The 16216-nt window shown below is 39.6% G+C and overlaps 1 protein-coding gene across 1 annotated transcript in view; it reads right to left on the bottom strand.

Annotated features, from left to right (window-relative positions):
- The window catches only part of LOC125905783 (synaptosomal-associated protein 25-A-like), a 53001-nt gene that overhangs the window by 20420 nt on the left and 16365 nt on the right, over window positions 1–16216 (bottom strand). Inside the window, exons 2-3 of the mRNA XM_049603979.1 lie at window positions 8367–8473; window positions 6976–7017 (exon numbers count right to left, since the gene is read on the bottom strand). Of these exons, the coding sequence (XP_049459936.1) occupies window positions 6976–7017; window positions 8367–8438 (114 nt within the window). The 5' untranslated portion in view covers window positions 8439–8473. The remainder of the gene's footprint in view (window positions 1–6975; window positions 7018–8366; window positions 8474–16216) is intronic.

Here is a 16216-nt window from a genome sequence, read left to right as displayed (position 1 = left end):
ATTGATAAAACTTGTATACGTCATTATTCAATTCCTGGCAACTCTATAGTGATCTTTTATTAAGCATCTAGAGCATTTTAGAGTGAATAACACATTATCAGTACACATACTTTGAGCAAATATAAACATTTATGTATCTTATACATTTTCAATGTATTCATTTGTATTAGCTTGAAGCAGGTTATTAGCACAAAATGTTAAAAATAGCTTGACATTTTGAGCATTACATTAATTTGCTTTCTTGCCAAGAGTTAGATGAAAAGATCAATACAACCTTGTATCTATCCAGTAAATATATGACTGCAGCCAGCAGCCAGTTAGGAAATAAGCATATTATATATTATATATATACATCCCAAAATGCCAAAATACTGCTTGAAAGTATCTAGCGGTCTCTTTCCTAAAATAACCGTTTTGCCTTGGGTCTACAGCAGGAATACTCAACTTGCTTAGTCTATCTGAGCCAGCGTTTGGTTTGTCCATTCTGGGCTACTGTAGAAGCAACATGGTGGACTCTGTGGAATAGGACCCCCTTCATATGTAGATATAAACGCCTCATTATAAGGAAACAAAAACAAACAATTCATATTTTCAGGTGTTAATACCCTACAGACCTAGCTGTAAATATCTGATACCATTTCAGCACATAGATGCCCCTGAATCCTACACACTTGACCTTTGAATGTTTTTTCTCCCGTAACAGCTGAGAAACACCTCAAGCAAGATTCCACTTTGAATGCAAATCCACAATATGATATGATACTTTTTCTGTCTTTAAAGAAAAACAAGACTCAGATGGTGAATAAATGACTTGCAAAGGTCAATATTTTTCCCATCGAGGCAACAGTGTAGTGGTTCCATGAATGTAATATCACATCCATCTTGTGTAATGTATTCTCTGACTTCAGGCTTGGCGCTGCTCATCAAATCCAATGCCCACAGAGACATTGCATTTGGACTTGATGTCCTTCACAGACCACTGTCTACCTCTCTGTTTATCTTTCACACTCCCTTCATCTCATCTCTCCCTCCTATGTTCATCTCTATCTTACTCTCTTTTTTTCTAATTTCCATCCCTCTCAGCACGCTTTCTTCGCATTTCATTTTGAACCACCGAGGAGTTTCTCATTTCTGCTCCCTGCCTGGTGTGAAGATAACAGTTTTATTAGAACTTCAATATCTCTGGATCTTTCTTGATAAAACCTTTTCAGAAAAATGTGCTGCCCTACAAAGTTCATTCATTACACCACATCTCTCCATTGCTGATACACTTCAGATACTATACCTGGGATTTATGCTGCTAATCCACAGATTTTGATATAGAACTGAAACATTTTTCTTAATAATGTAAATAGTTAATCAGTTAATAATGCTTCGGTGAAAATTAAGGTTTTTAGTAACCATGCCTGACCAGCTTATCATTGAGGGAACAAAACTAGTGCAACAAAATATAGTAGATTTTAATTTTGTATATGTCATTGTAAAATATTACAAATTGTAAATAATAGTACTTAATTAAAACATAATATTATGGAAGATAATAGCCACCAGGAATACTTACTAATACTTAAAGTAATAAAAGTAATAATTTTACATTTTGAGAAATACCCTTATTAACTTTCTTGCCAAGGGTTTGATAAGAAGTTCACTACGCCTGTACTGCTGCAGTTTAGCTTAGGTAAGCTTAGCATCAAAACTGGTTACCAGGGGAAACAGCTAGCCTAGCTCTGTTTACACATAGCAAAATCTGGCAACAAGCTCCTCCATGAAGTAATTTAGTGGAGTTTTGTTGTTAGATCAAACACAACACATTCTCACTAACAACTCATCAAATGCTAGGTCAGAGGCCAGTTGGCATCAAAATATGACACATTAGGTCATATTACAACAGTTTTGGATGTTTAGAGATGGCATGTCAATTTCTGCTCTTTACATGAAGGTAAAAAACACTTTTACGTTTACTTTCTTGGCTTTAGGCAACTAAAGAACGCGGTTAGGTTTTGAGGAAACATCACGGTTTGGCTTCAAATAAGTACATTTGTGCTAATGTTATATAACATCACATGAAAAGTGTCACCAGCGTAGGATACTTAAAATATTAGCACACAATGTTGTTTTTAAAACAACTCAGTTGACTTTTGGTTTAACACTGGACATGAACAGTGGGCTTCCAGTTAAAGTCTCGAGTCTGTGTGACCCATCCACCTCTATTCCTTTGCAGATTTTCTTGCTCTTTATACTATGGTATTTGCCCACAGTGTGAACAAATGCTGACGCCCAAGTCGTCTCATACTGATGCTAAAGGGTGCCTCTGTGTGTTCGTGTCTGACGCCATTGGGCCACTGACCAAGTGTTGGTATTTGAGGAGTTGGGAGAGTGACCAGGATGACAAACAAGGTATAACATGTTAATTAGTGAGCTTTAGAGGTGCTGCTGGTGGATTGCTACACAGCTAGCTAGACAGCTGTTTCCAGTTTTTGTGCTAAGCTAAGCTAACGGCTGCTGGCTCCAGCTACATAATAGAGGTCACGTCGCACACTGGTCCAGAGAAGCCATTACAGGTCAAATTTATATGAGACAAGGACACATTACATCACTCACTGTGAGTGTTTCTACAGTCTGACCACTAACTGACATTGTCAGACAGTCTTTTGTTTGTGGACATTATGGTAACAAACGACATGCTTGTATTTCCAGGAAAGAATAGCCGTAAGTCTTTCATGGCTTTTATACATTTGTTGGATTTGAGGATAGTGAGATTAAAAAAAAAAAAAAAAGTATTATATGTTGTATTATTGATACAATACAGTGACAGAGCCAGTATCACTCTCACCACTCTAAACCTCAAAAGAAAATAAGGAATCCTGCCTTTATTATTTGTTATGTTATTAGTTTCAGATTTACCTCGTAATTTTGCATTTCTTATAAATTGATTTCACTGTGCTGCTCTCTCATGTAAGTTCATGCATTTCAAATGAGAATCCATGCATAATGATATTATGATACAGGTTCTGCACAGATCTTACAATTACATTCTTGGTATTAGGCTGATGAGCTCAACCAGAGAGACTTACTGAATACAAGAGTGGAAGAAGCTTTTATTTCTGAATAATTGAGATTATAACAAACAAAGAGTACAGAGGGGAACAGTCAGAGCTGCAGTACAGTGTGGATCCTTAAAGGATCATGTAAAAGAAAAGTTGAGAGAGAGAAGGGTTGGCTTTATTCCACAGGGGCATGTTACCATCTTTTACTTTCTCTCCATTGTGTCTCTGTGATTTAAACACGGATATTTTAAGAGCGGATGTCAAATTATCCTTGCTTAGCACTTGAGATAGATATATTATAAAGTGTTACTATTATTATTATCAGCCAATTTACACTGAAGAGAGGAAAATGCTGATGTTACTCAGGCAAACATTATAGAGGAGAAGGTTTTTCAGAGCAACAAACAATGTTAGAAGCGATGAAAGCATTGATGAATTACTGAGTTAAAAGCCCATTTACTTTCTGGTGTTGAAAATATGGAGTTTAGATGCTTAAATTAGCATTTTGAGCCTTGCTACAAGCTGCAAAATTAACATCAAACAGCTGCCCAGAGTTTCTACACCCAAGTTTAAGTGGTATCAAACCGTGTAGTCTGTTTGTTTGCTTGTGTGAGTTACATGAAGTCTTTGATTATGAATAGTAAGTGGTGGTAATAATCAGCATATTGCCTCAGTTTCACAGAGGAAGCTCAGGACAGCTTGAACTAAATGCCATCGCTGCCCTTTAATATTTTTCTGTATACTGTCAGATCTGGACAGGCCTAGTCTTGCGTAGCCACAGTGTTGTGTCAGTGCTTAAGGGGAAAAAACACTCTGACTTGTTTGTATTTCTCTTAACCAATCACAATCATCCTGGGCAGCACTAAGCCCAGGATGCAGCAACAATGTCCTTGCAAAATAGTGTCAGGGGAGAACACACCACCTGACAGGACTAACTGTTAGCATGTTATTAGCAACATGGGGTTTTCCGAAGTGTGTTGATTTACTTTAAAAACAACTGACTGAAAAACAGGCGTGCTTTAGTGCATGGTCCAAATCTTTGTCAAAACATGCTATTTTCAGCATGTAGGTTGTTAACTCTGAGGCTGTTGTTTTTTTTTCCATAGCGAAGGCGATTTTGAGCCAATGTCATGCTTATAGCCACAGTCTACATCCGGTGAGTCAGACTAGGACAGACCTAAACAAGCAGGTATCACCCCACACATATAAACGAGATCCCAGGGTGAGTGTGATCACTGCTCTGACTGCTTTCCACTTATTCAATTAGTGTAAGCTTCACCATAAGCCCTTTTAACATAGGATGTATTAGCACTTGCTCACAGTTTACTGGAAGGAAAGGTTCACTGTATGGTCAGAAACAAAATCACTCCCAGACTTGGTTTTCATTTTGTTTATTAGACAGTAAAATTAGGGTCACAACTATAAATGTTCTCTTTTCTAATTTCTTGAAACACTGTGGCATTACAACCTCCGCTTTGTTGCTCTTCTGCATGTAAAATACTGCTGGCAACATATGGAGCCACTAAAACTGATGACTGAAAGTTACTATGTCACATGATTAGTTTTTACCTTCTACACTAAAAATATTAATCAGACCATCAGCTCAAATAAACCCAGATCAAGGTTTTATATCTATTGTATTGACAAAGAGTCATGTTGAGCCTCATCCATAATCTATGATGCCCTATTGCTGTTGCAGTCTATATTGAGCCTATTTCTCTGGGGAGATACTAAGTGAGAAGGATAAAGAGCATGTTGTCAGCGAGTTACAGTAGGTAAAGAGAAGCCAAAACATGACACAGTCGCTGTTTGTCTCTGTGTCTCTCACTGGTATCAGCTCAAGAACTACCATGTGGGAGCACCACATGAAGCACACTCTGTACTAACAAACCACGTGACATCTTCAAATCAGAGACTAACAGTTGAAACGAACAAATGGCATTCCCTTGGCATTATCTTCAAAAGGGCAAATATTCAGCTACTGCCAGTGAAAGGCTTGTCTGTGGAGCAGGCCACTGTTTAGGTCAGCCTCAGGTCTCACTCTGTCCCTCACGGCTTTGTCTCATTAAGACATGGTGGCTAGTCCAGGGGTTAGTGCAGGGCCATGTCTCTGAAGCCAGCAGCAGGAGCTAGAAGCCCGACACAAGCTCGTGGCAGTCTAATGCCAGTAAAACAGCAAAATCAACAGCTTGGAACAGCTTGGAAATATTTATTTCAAGGACTGAGTACAAAGGCAAACAATATGAAGAACTCCCTTTCCTCATATATGCAGATAAGCATCTTAGCCTATAGGAGAGTATCACATGCAGTGATGTCCTTAATAAAACAGAGTGCACAAAGTCTTCAGTATGTCCCTGCAGAGTACTTCCATTTTAGACACCTGGCTGTTTAAATCACCGTTAAGGCCCTGCAGATGGCCGCTGTAAACAGCGCACTGGATCTAAGCTTCAATGTCAATAGAGCTCTAAGGACTTAAGGTTTTAAACCATAACAATGTAAACAGTATGTCAAATGCATGTGCAACATTTCTTGTTATTCAATGAATAAATGCAACACCCATATCATAATGTATAATTTAATATCATCTGGGATTTGGTTCCTGTAATATCAACACATATGTTAAATTTTAATTTTACCTGGTCTTCTTTCTCAGCTTCTACTAGTGCCATTTCGATAAAATGACCACATCCAACCGGGGCTACAGGCAATATATCGTTATGACATCGATATACTGATATGAGACTAGATATTGTCTTCCGGATATATTGTCTTTTCCTCGTTTTAAAGGCTGCATTACAGTAAAGTGATGTAATTTTCTGAACTTACCAGACTGTTCTAGCTGCTCTACCATTTGCCTTTACTCACTTGATCATTATATCCACACTATTAATGATTGTTTATCAAAAATCTCACTGTGTAAATACTTTGTAAAAGCACCCTTCGATATCGTCGCAATATCCATTTCAGGTATTTGATCAAAAATATCGTGATACTTGATTTTCTTCATACTGCCAGGAACCTACATCAAGCTACTTGTTTGGTCATCATACTCTGCTGCTTCCTAAAGCACCAATAGTGCTGTCCCCACATTATATCACTGTATATCAATACATAACTACAATATTTGTCTTAAAATATGACATTATTTGAGTTTTATCAGCATAACCCAGTGCTATTTACCAATCTGGAGAGTTAGGTTGATCTAATGGTTTCAGGAAACAGTACTGTATCATGACATATATTGCTATCATGATTTCAAATTATACATTCTGTAATATGAGATTCCATCTGCCCACTCCTAATGTGTAACCATGTGTTGCTGTCATTTTATTGTCTGCTCCTCTACCTATGAAATGTTTGCTACATGGGATAGAGGAAGCTGGGCCTTACTGTCTGAAAGCCCAGCTTGTTCATATGTTAACTCAAACTAAATGCACTCAGATATGTTCTTCAGCTGATCTTACTAACCTCTGAGAGTTATTTGGTGAGGATGAAGCACAATGAACTGACATGTTCATCTGATGCTTAAAGTTTCTATGTCACCTTTTAAATCCCTGTTACTGAATCAGCTGAGACTGTTCCTTCTCTTCAAGAGTGTTGAGGCTGAAGATGCCGACCGACAGTTTAATATACCTAGTGCTAAATAAGTGATCCATACGCTGAGTGAGCAGGTGTATACAAGTGAAACTTTGTTTCCTTACCTACAATTTACCTCCAACATAAAGATGAAGTAAAGTTAAGGAACAAATTTAAACCATATATTGCGAAAAAAAACTCTCAAGATCCTCTACAGCCAACCTATGGTCTGTTTTTGTTCCTTAGTTTGAGACAGGTAATACATAAAAACCCCAAGACAAATCACTGTTGATCAGGCCTATTCCCTGTCTGTTGTGACTGGTCATGTGATGTGTGTCATCAGTCGACTCACCTCCTCAACCAGAGCCAGCATACGCCGAGTGCTCTCGAGAGACTGTGGGGACAGAAAGAGGGGGCAAATAATTACTTGAGAGTTCACAAGAGAGCGAATACAGACAGCCAGGATATCACCATTAAAAAGTATCATTGAGGTATCTAAGTGTGTTAAGATAGAATATTGAGGGTTTCAGAAACACATTTGGAAGGTGAACAAAGGAGAAGAAAAGTCTGCGAATAATCAAATGTGCAGACAGACAAATTACTGATACTCAGTCAGATAATTAGCCTTGATTATTCCTTTCCTCTCCTCTCCTCTCATCCAAGGATTAATTATCTGATTTCTACCTTTTGTTTGCTAACTTTCCACCCTCTGCAGGATCCCTCCTATTGTCATCCATTTCTTAAACCAAACACTTTTTCATACCTAATCCTCATTTCACTCTCCCCCTGTATTATCTCCATCCATCCCTGCCTTCCTTATTTCTCCCTTCCTTCCCTCCCATCACATCCATGGAGCCTCTTGGCCTTGCATTATCTCCTCATGAATGTTTAATAAGGCCATTTGAGCTGCTCTATTATTCTGCTGCACAGAATTATCTGCTCTTCCTGAGCTCCTCTCAACTCATTAAAAAGGCCAAAGTTCTCTCTTCCCCAAAAAAAGCACAGTCTTGATGAAAGAGACTTGGAGAACAAATTGCTAAAACAAGGGAGGGTCACATTTAAGCAGCTGCGTCTGTCAGCCTGCAAGGCTCTGGAGCTACATTTGTGTCCTTATGAGAACCGGAAATTATTGTCATGTAATAGACCAATTTTTGTGTATAATATACTTTCTATAGAGAGGATGTTTGCATTTGCCTTCCCCTTTTAAGCCAAGTAACTGTGACCACATCTGTCTTCATCTGACTGAAGACTGGTGCCCCAGCAAAGAGCAGAAAATAAATGAAAATACAGATGATGATGTGTCCCACGTTATGATGAACACAACACTTTTTCTTATTGAGATTACTGTAATAATTAAAATCTAGTGCAATTTAAAGAGCCTACATAACAAGCAATACCTGAGGATATTACAATAGGTTTTGTGAAATGTGATGAGTGTTACTGAGGTGTTCAATTACAAACTAGAAAACAAATTAAAGCTTGTTGATTTATAAGTCAGACTTAACACTCTAGCAGCCACCTCAGCAGCTAATGCAGGAGGATCTTATGGGATCCCACTGGACTGAACCACTCACTGTTTTTTGCAGACAAAACCCCACATTAACTCATATTTACTTAAAATATTATGTGATGCATTATCATTGTTTTCAATATTAGAGCAGATAACAGTGTTTGTGTATGTGGGTGAGTACGTGAGCATGTTTATGCAGGTGTACACAAGTGTCCATGTGTGTTCTACTATACCTCATCGGCTATCTGGTCTGCGCGCGTCTGCAGGTCGGCCAGCTCATTGCGCATGTCTGATTCGTCGGCCATGATGACTGTTAAACTTCGACCTCAAACAAGGAAGACTGGGGAGAGAAACAGAGAGAGGGAGGTTAGTGCACCAATGACACTACAAAATAAAGCTGTGTGACAGATGTTTGTACAGCATGTGACCTGGAGCGCGAGGAAAGAATCACAACGTTTTAGAGCATTAGTTGGTGCTGAGTACGAAAACAGCCCTGCACTAAAACAACACACAGGGCTGTGCTGGTGTGGCTTTGTTGCTTCAGGTGCTAGTAAGACATGATATACAATTCAGGAAGTCCAGCTTGAGTAACAGATCTTTTTCATGCAGAGCTCAAGCACAGCTCTGATCCTTCGTTGTATACCGGCTGCTTGTGATGACGTGAGGTCACAAACAAATGACAAAATATTCATAATTATCTTTTTGATTTCATGGCATTTTCTGTCCTAATCTGTGTTCAGATTCATCTCCAGGTTGAAGAGGTTGTTCTGTAACAGCGAGGTCAAAGGTTCAATCACTCTTGGTAGCAGCTATTGTCGAAGTGTCCTTCAGCAAAACAGTGAAGAGCTTTTTACACCAGACTTGACCCCTTTCTGAAACCTGAAGTTAACACTTGAAAAAGCACCATTGCACACTCACTAGAACTGCTTTGTGTTGGGCAGAAAATATGGCTCAATGCAGTTCTCTGATACCCCTTTTCCACATAACTGGTTCCATGCTGGTTTGTGCACCTTGTTTTTAACCGTTTGGAACACAACCAAAAATAAACTGGTTCGCAACCTGGGAAGTTGGTCCCCAGCTGGAACCAAAGAATGGCAGGTTTTCCTTGACCTGGGGCCGTACTCACAAGCATTCTGAGAACACTCTCAGAGAGCTCCTATCTTAGCCTAAAAAAACAGCAAGGAGTCCTAGCTTAGGAGTGACTTAGGAATATTCCAAGATCAGCTCTGAGCAAGGAAGGGACGGAAACTTTTACTTTAGTGAGGAGGTGTGGTTGACCCGTTGCTAGGTATAATGCATTCTTTGGTAGCACTTTATAATACAGCCCATGTTTTACGACGTAACTCCCCGTGTCTTACGGCGTAACTTCCCGTGTCTGACGGCGTAACTCCCCGTGTCTTACGACGTAACTCCCCGTGTCTTATGGCATAACTTCCCGTGTCTTACGGCGTAACTCCCCGTGTCTTACGGCATAACTTCCCGTGTCTTACCATATACTTATTGGGACTTTCATGGTAACTCTCTGACATCTACATGGCATTTTAGAGGAACCTGTTGTGTAGTTTCGCTTGTCTTACAGTAGACCTGCCGGGGTCTTACAGTGGAACTGCTACTGTCTTATGCTGTCACTCCCAGTGTCTTATAATGGAACTTCATGCGTCTTACCTTGCACTTACTGGGACTTCCCGGGTGACTCTCTGACATCTACCATGACATTTTGGGGGAGCCTATATGGTTTAGTTTCACTTATGACTTACAGTGTAACTCGCTATGTCTTACAGTAAAACGTCTTACAGTCCAACTCCTGATGTCTTACCATGTAAGCCTACTTATTAAAACTTATAACTATAAAATCAGATATAATTTACAGTTTTAAAATACACGAAAATCATACTGCAATATGTAACCTGTTTAATCACACAATGACAACTTCAGAGTTATAAAATATCTTTATTCTTTACCACGCAGACACCTGGTACTTACATGCTAAGTGCCCAAGACTTACACTGTAAGTACCAGGGACCGGGCTGTATTGTAAAGTGCACACTGTTCACCCTTCCTTACCATGCAGGTACCTAGTACTTACACTCTAAGCACCCGAGACTTCTGCTGTACCTACCAGGGACTTTCCCTGTAATTACCAGAGACCTACACTGTACTTATCAGGGAGCGGGCTGTATTATAAATTGCACACTGTTCACCCTTCCTTACCATGCAGGTACCTGGTACTTACACTCATTGTGTGATTAAACAGGTTACATATTGCAGTATGATTTTCGTTAAAACTTTTTTCGTTTAAAACTGTAAATCATATCTGATTTTATAGTTATAAGTTTTAATAAGTAGGCTTACATGGTAAGACATCAGGAGTTGGACTGTAAGACGTTTTACTGTAAGACATAGCGAGTTACACTGTAAGTCATAAGTGAAACTAAACCATATAGGCTCCCCCAAAATGTCATGGTAGATGTCAGAGAGTCACCCGGGAAGTCCCAGTAAGTGCAAGGTAAGACGCATGAAGTTCCATTATAAGACACTGGGAGTGACAGCCGTAAGACACGGGAAGTTACGCCGTAAGACACGGGGAGTTACGTCGTAAAACACGGGCTGTATTATAAAGTGCTACCCATTCTTTTAACAGATGCGATTGGTTGCCCTTTTGTGAGCCTGCAAGGTGTGGACACAAAATGGAAATGAAATGAAATGCATCACAATATAAGACTTACAGTGTTGTCATTGTTAGTGTGATCACTCTGCTGATGGAAGATTGAGACACAAAGAAATCCAATTTTCCAATTGCCAAATATCTTGTGTCGTGATCACTGTATTGCAGGTGTTTTATTGTTTTTTGTTGGATGGAAGACATGAGTGCATCTTTAATGAGACTGATCACAAATATTATCCCTGACCAATCTAATATGTAGCATTTATACACTCACTGTCGATCGGCCTTGGAGAATATCGGAGAATATCATATCATCTTCCCTTCCGGTTTTTCTGTCATTCTCTCCTCTTCCAAGAAACTCTTAAGCCTCTTAAAAGTCCTCTGTCCTACTCCTAACGGTATTTCACCTCAGGTGTTCTCTCAGGGGCTGAAATGCTTTGTGAAAACTTTTATCTTTACCTGGACCTTGTCTTAACTTTAAGGGGAATTTTTTTTAGAAATTGTCATAACTTTAGGAATTCTCTTAGAATTTGTCATTAGGAGCAACTCAAGGGAGCTTAGTAAATACAGACCTTGAAATGCGAACCGTGACAATATCAGTGGGTGTTTTGCATTTTATAAGTTGGAAAGAAAGGATGGAGTCTTGCACAAAACATTGCTCTATATCTTCTTATCATTCGTAGTTGGTTGGTTTTTGGATATGACAAACATCTGTAGTCTGTAACAGAACAAAAGCTCAAAGGTAATCAATGCCATCAGCCATCTTGTTACTACTGGTTACTTCCATTGTGCTTTGTACAATGCTTTCAGTTGATAAACCATCCTTGATTGTAATAGTTCTAACTGGTGGGAAAGCAGGCTGGTTGCTAGGTAGTCCCAAGGTTCCAAGAATCCTGAACTGAACCAGTTTAAAACCAGAGCTAAATTAGTGGGAAAGGGTATGAGTTCCTTCAAAGATTCCTGGACAAGTTCCTGCAGCCAAACCTGGTTGATACTCGGGTGTGAAAACCTTTGTCATACCTGCTCAGTCACTGTCAACAGCACAAAAAAGACCATCAACACAAGAGATGGAACAATGTTTTCAGATTTTGAAATACAAAAGGGCACCAGAGTCGCTGACTGAGCCAAGGTACAGGGCAAAAGTCTTACCTCATGAGCACCAGTGATGCATAATTTAATGTTTAAAACACTGTGGGTAAATAGGTTCTGCTTTTGTTTACAACCGCAGTCATGCATGCAATCAACCATGTGCACCCAAAAACACACTGTCCATTGGAGAAAGATCACTGCTGCTACACACACCCTGAGCTCAAAACTCCGCCTTGCTGACCCTGAGGGATCAACAGTGAATCAAGATGAACGAGACAGGAGCTCCATCACTCTAATGCTTTGAAGAAAAAGTATCAGGACAGAGACAGGGCTCTATTTTTGTTCCTCTGACACGCTCCCAGACAGTATTTCATATAGCCACACACAGTAGGGCTGGAGGTATGGTCCATGAAAAATGTATGTGGCTGTAACTCTGCAGCCTGACAGACCTACACGCTGCTGCTGCTGCTGCCGGTCGGGACAAAGGAGACGAAGGGAACCACCCTTCATTCCTTCTCTCCTTCCCTCTGCCACTGTTTCTCTGAACAATTAAGCCTTTAACGAGGCATATAATCTGATCCAGCCCAATCAGATCTCATTTGTACAGTTCATGCGTTTTTGTTTCTATTGCACAAATCATATTGAAGAGCTTTGTTCTAATGTGGCTTGTCGCTAATATAAATTTAACCACCCAGCAGCTTTCAGCTCTGGGATCATTAAAGCTTTATGTAATCTAATCTACTGCAATATACAGTGCAGCGATGGGACCAAGGGAACACTGACTTTTGGACTCAATTAGGTGCTGTGGCTGCAGGATACTGTCAGTTTGATTAATTTGCCATAGCAAAATATCATTTCCAAACTCAGGTTTCCATGGATGAAAATGGAACATTTTTGTTCTATAAAAACAATATACTTTAAAGGGGAACTATAGTGCTCATTTTATGGTTCACACTTGTATTTTGGGTCTCTACTAGAACATGTTTACATGCTTGAATGTTCAAAAAGCACTTTATTTTCCTTGTACTGTCTGTGCTGGAACACCTGTATTCACCAAATGTCTGAAACGCTCCGTTTTAGCACCTGTCTCTTTCAAAACCCCTCCTGAAAAAGCCCAGTCTGCTCTGATTGGTCAATGTTTGCGGGTCTTTCATATCTGTGCTGTGTCTTTGCATTGTCATTGCAGGTGGGGAATGACTGTAACCAATTATAGCGGCATTTTTTACCATAAATAATCTTCCAAATTGAATATTTTCGAACAGGAATATGATCCAAAATCAGAGAGAATATCACATCAGCAACCGAGATCACACGTTACCCTGACACTGACATGTCGTAACATGTAGCAGTGAGGGCTACGTGATGTAAACATTTGCAGTAGTGTTCCTGGAGTAAATGACCGTATGAAGAAATTGGTCATAAGCCGCATTGGTTTGTCTCAAAAGTAGGAAAAATCATTGTAAACAGACGATTCAGAACAGTCTGAAGCCTACAGTTTTTGCTCACAGGGATTATTTTAACATACGTTCACCTCACTAGTCAAAACTTTGACCATTTTTTATATGAGCACCTGACATTGGAATATATATAGTATATGACAGAAAATAAGGAAAAGCATAATAGCTCCCCTTGTTCAGGCTCCATGCAAGTGTTTAAAGCCATTGATGATATTTAAGCCTTCCTTTGACACTGTAAAAAATGTTGTTGATGTACCAGATTTTGGGACCTAAAGCATTCTGCTCAAGCCCAAAGAATCCATCAATCCGTCACTGTGACAAGGTCTCTGAGGTGAGTGGACACAAGGTCAGTCACAGCTGGATGTTTGATAAAGTATCTCCTTGTTCTGCCCCGCCCTCTGTCTGTCTGCCCCTGCCTCCATCCCGCCGGAGTCGTCAGGGCGGTTAATAATTGAACATGTGCCGGGAAAAGAGATGGAGGGGAAAAAAACCAGCCTTTTCAAAGTGCCGCTCTCCTTCTTTCATGCCCTCCTCTCTCATTATGTGTGTGTGTGTGTGTGTGTGTGTGTGTGTGTGTGTGTGGTTTTTGTCTGCTATGCCTGCTGCACAGTTGCACTTTAAAATATTTATGTTGACATTTTACATTTTAGCCATTTGGCTGATGCTGTGATCCAGAGCTCCTTACAATGGAGGGCAACAGCAGAATAAGCTTCAGTTCATAGATCAGCTACGTTACAGGTGAAGCACACAGAGGAGGCGAGGCTTTGAGTTATAGAAGAGAAAAACTGGACGGAAAAACGCACCATGAGCTGAAAACACATCTACCAATCACCAGCCAAATTTCTTTTTTAAATTGAAAAGAACCACTGAAGATCAGTAAAACTTTGATCATGTCAGATCACACACTGTCTAAACACAGTATCAGTTCATTTGTGGAAATGCGTTAATTTATTCAGGTTATTATCGGACCTCTCTTCTCCATTTTAGGAACGGATATGAAGTTTCAAAATGGCAACAAACCAAGACGGATCCTATCCATTGCCATACTGAAATCATGCCCACTTGTTGACAGCATTCCCAGGGTCTTGTTGTCAGTGGCAACGGTATTGATAATCCACCAATGCATCTGCACTCTTTGTGTACTGAGATGAAACATGTCACAGTACATTAACAAACCTTTAACACCAGCAACAATAACCAAACTGACTATGAGTAAATAGTGTTGCATCTCACTCAGTCTGTAACATTCAGACCTGAGCTCTCACACACTCCTCACTGCATTAATCTTCACGGTGTAATGTTCTGCTATTATTGATCAGTCATTGATTGCTTATTTCTTTGCAGTGGAGCCGCTTCCTGTCAACACACACGTACAGCACAGCTCTGTCGTCATGTTTCCTCTTATATTGACTGTGAGCACTCTTCTCTCGTTGTCTGTGTCACTTACTTCCTGGTCTCAACATTATAATAAAATGATCTTTTAACCAATTTGTTTTCTTTTCACTTCGTAAATAACAAAAATCCAATCAAATCACATTTATTTGTCACATACACAATCATACAGAGTAAAATGTGTAGTGAGACTCCAAATGTTCTTAACATACATCTTATTCAAAAGTAAGCATTTTACCACACACAATGCCTGTTCTGGTATTGTTGGTGATGCTATTTGGTCTTTATGGTGCAATTTTTCTTGTATGCTCACTGAGTATAAAGATTGTGTGCTCCCATCACGTGTTCCTGATAATCATCGGTCACCTTAAATCATCCAATCTCACCCATCAATATTCTGCTCACCCCATATACGCGCCCTTCATCTCTGTCACTACTTCCCATAACACTCTCACTTTGAGTTAAGCTTTGTTCTGATAAACCACAGATTTACTCCACTGGACATGCGTCTAGCACTCTTGTTGGACTCACAATCATCAGATCAGTTTTACTACAACAAATCAGATTGATCGGTTCTTATAGCTTGGCCCTAAATCCATACTATATTTTAAATCCAAGCAGTTTTTGAGTCTCTGATGTTTTTACACTGGATGAGTGAGGAAAATAAGTACACTCAAAACAGTCTGTACTGACAAACCCTTGATTTGAGTGTGCTGTTGATGGACGCTATTCTACCTCACTGCAATGCATGAAGCTGCTTACAGCTGAAAGAAACTGTAACAAATTATGGATGTTGGTGAAACAGCTCCAGGGACATGTCAGAAAACACAACAACAGAAATTAAATCCTTAGAAAAACATTCTGATGTCCATATGTGAAGTCTAATTAGCAGTGATGTTCTATTTCAGTACAAAATGGTTAAGTGTGTTAATCTTTTTCTATACTTACTGCCAAACCAGTGCTAAGATGATGGTAAGTAGTGCTTACTGTAACCATGAATGTCTGTGTCCAGTTACTGTTGAAATATTTCTGTCTGAATGGGGTAGACTGACAAGCAGACATTTTTTTAGATATTCCTAGAGTGGCTAAAAAGTTCACGTGCACACCAGCTAACTAGAGAATGTGCTCAAAAGGTCTCCCACTAAAAACTTGGGGGTATTAAAAACTTACAATACCAGTACCAATACCAGTTGCCTTAAAGTGATACCGATACCGTTGCCAATACAGTACAGCAATTAATTTAATTCTTTTTTTCTTACATTTGATATCTGTCATGGAAATGGAACATTTGTGGTGATGAAAAGGCAGAGAAATGTCAGACAGTTAAGGTCAGGTTAGAAGCAAAACATGTTTAATTAACAACCTTCAATAGGGCAGGATGACGAGAGCAGAATGTTACAAAACACACACACACACAAGTGTGTGAAAGTTAGGTATGATGTATATCTAAGGAGGAGTATAAGAATGTTTGGTGAACTGT

Source organism: Epinephelus fuscoguttatus, linkage group LG2 (genome assembly GCF_011397635.1).
Source record: "Epinephelus fuscoguttatus linkage group LG2, E.fuscoguttatus.final_Chr_v1".
Taxonomy (NCBI): Eukaryota; Metazoa; Chordata; class Actinopteri; order Perciformes; family Serranidae; genus Epinephelus; species Epinephelus fuscoguttatus.
Note: the sequence above shows the minus strand (reverse complement) of the source record. Positions and strands in the feature narration are given on the sequence as shown.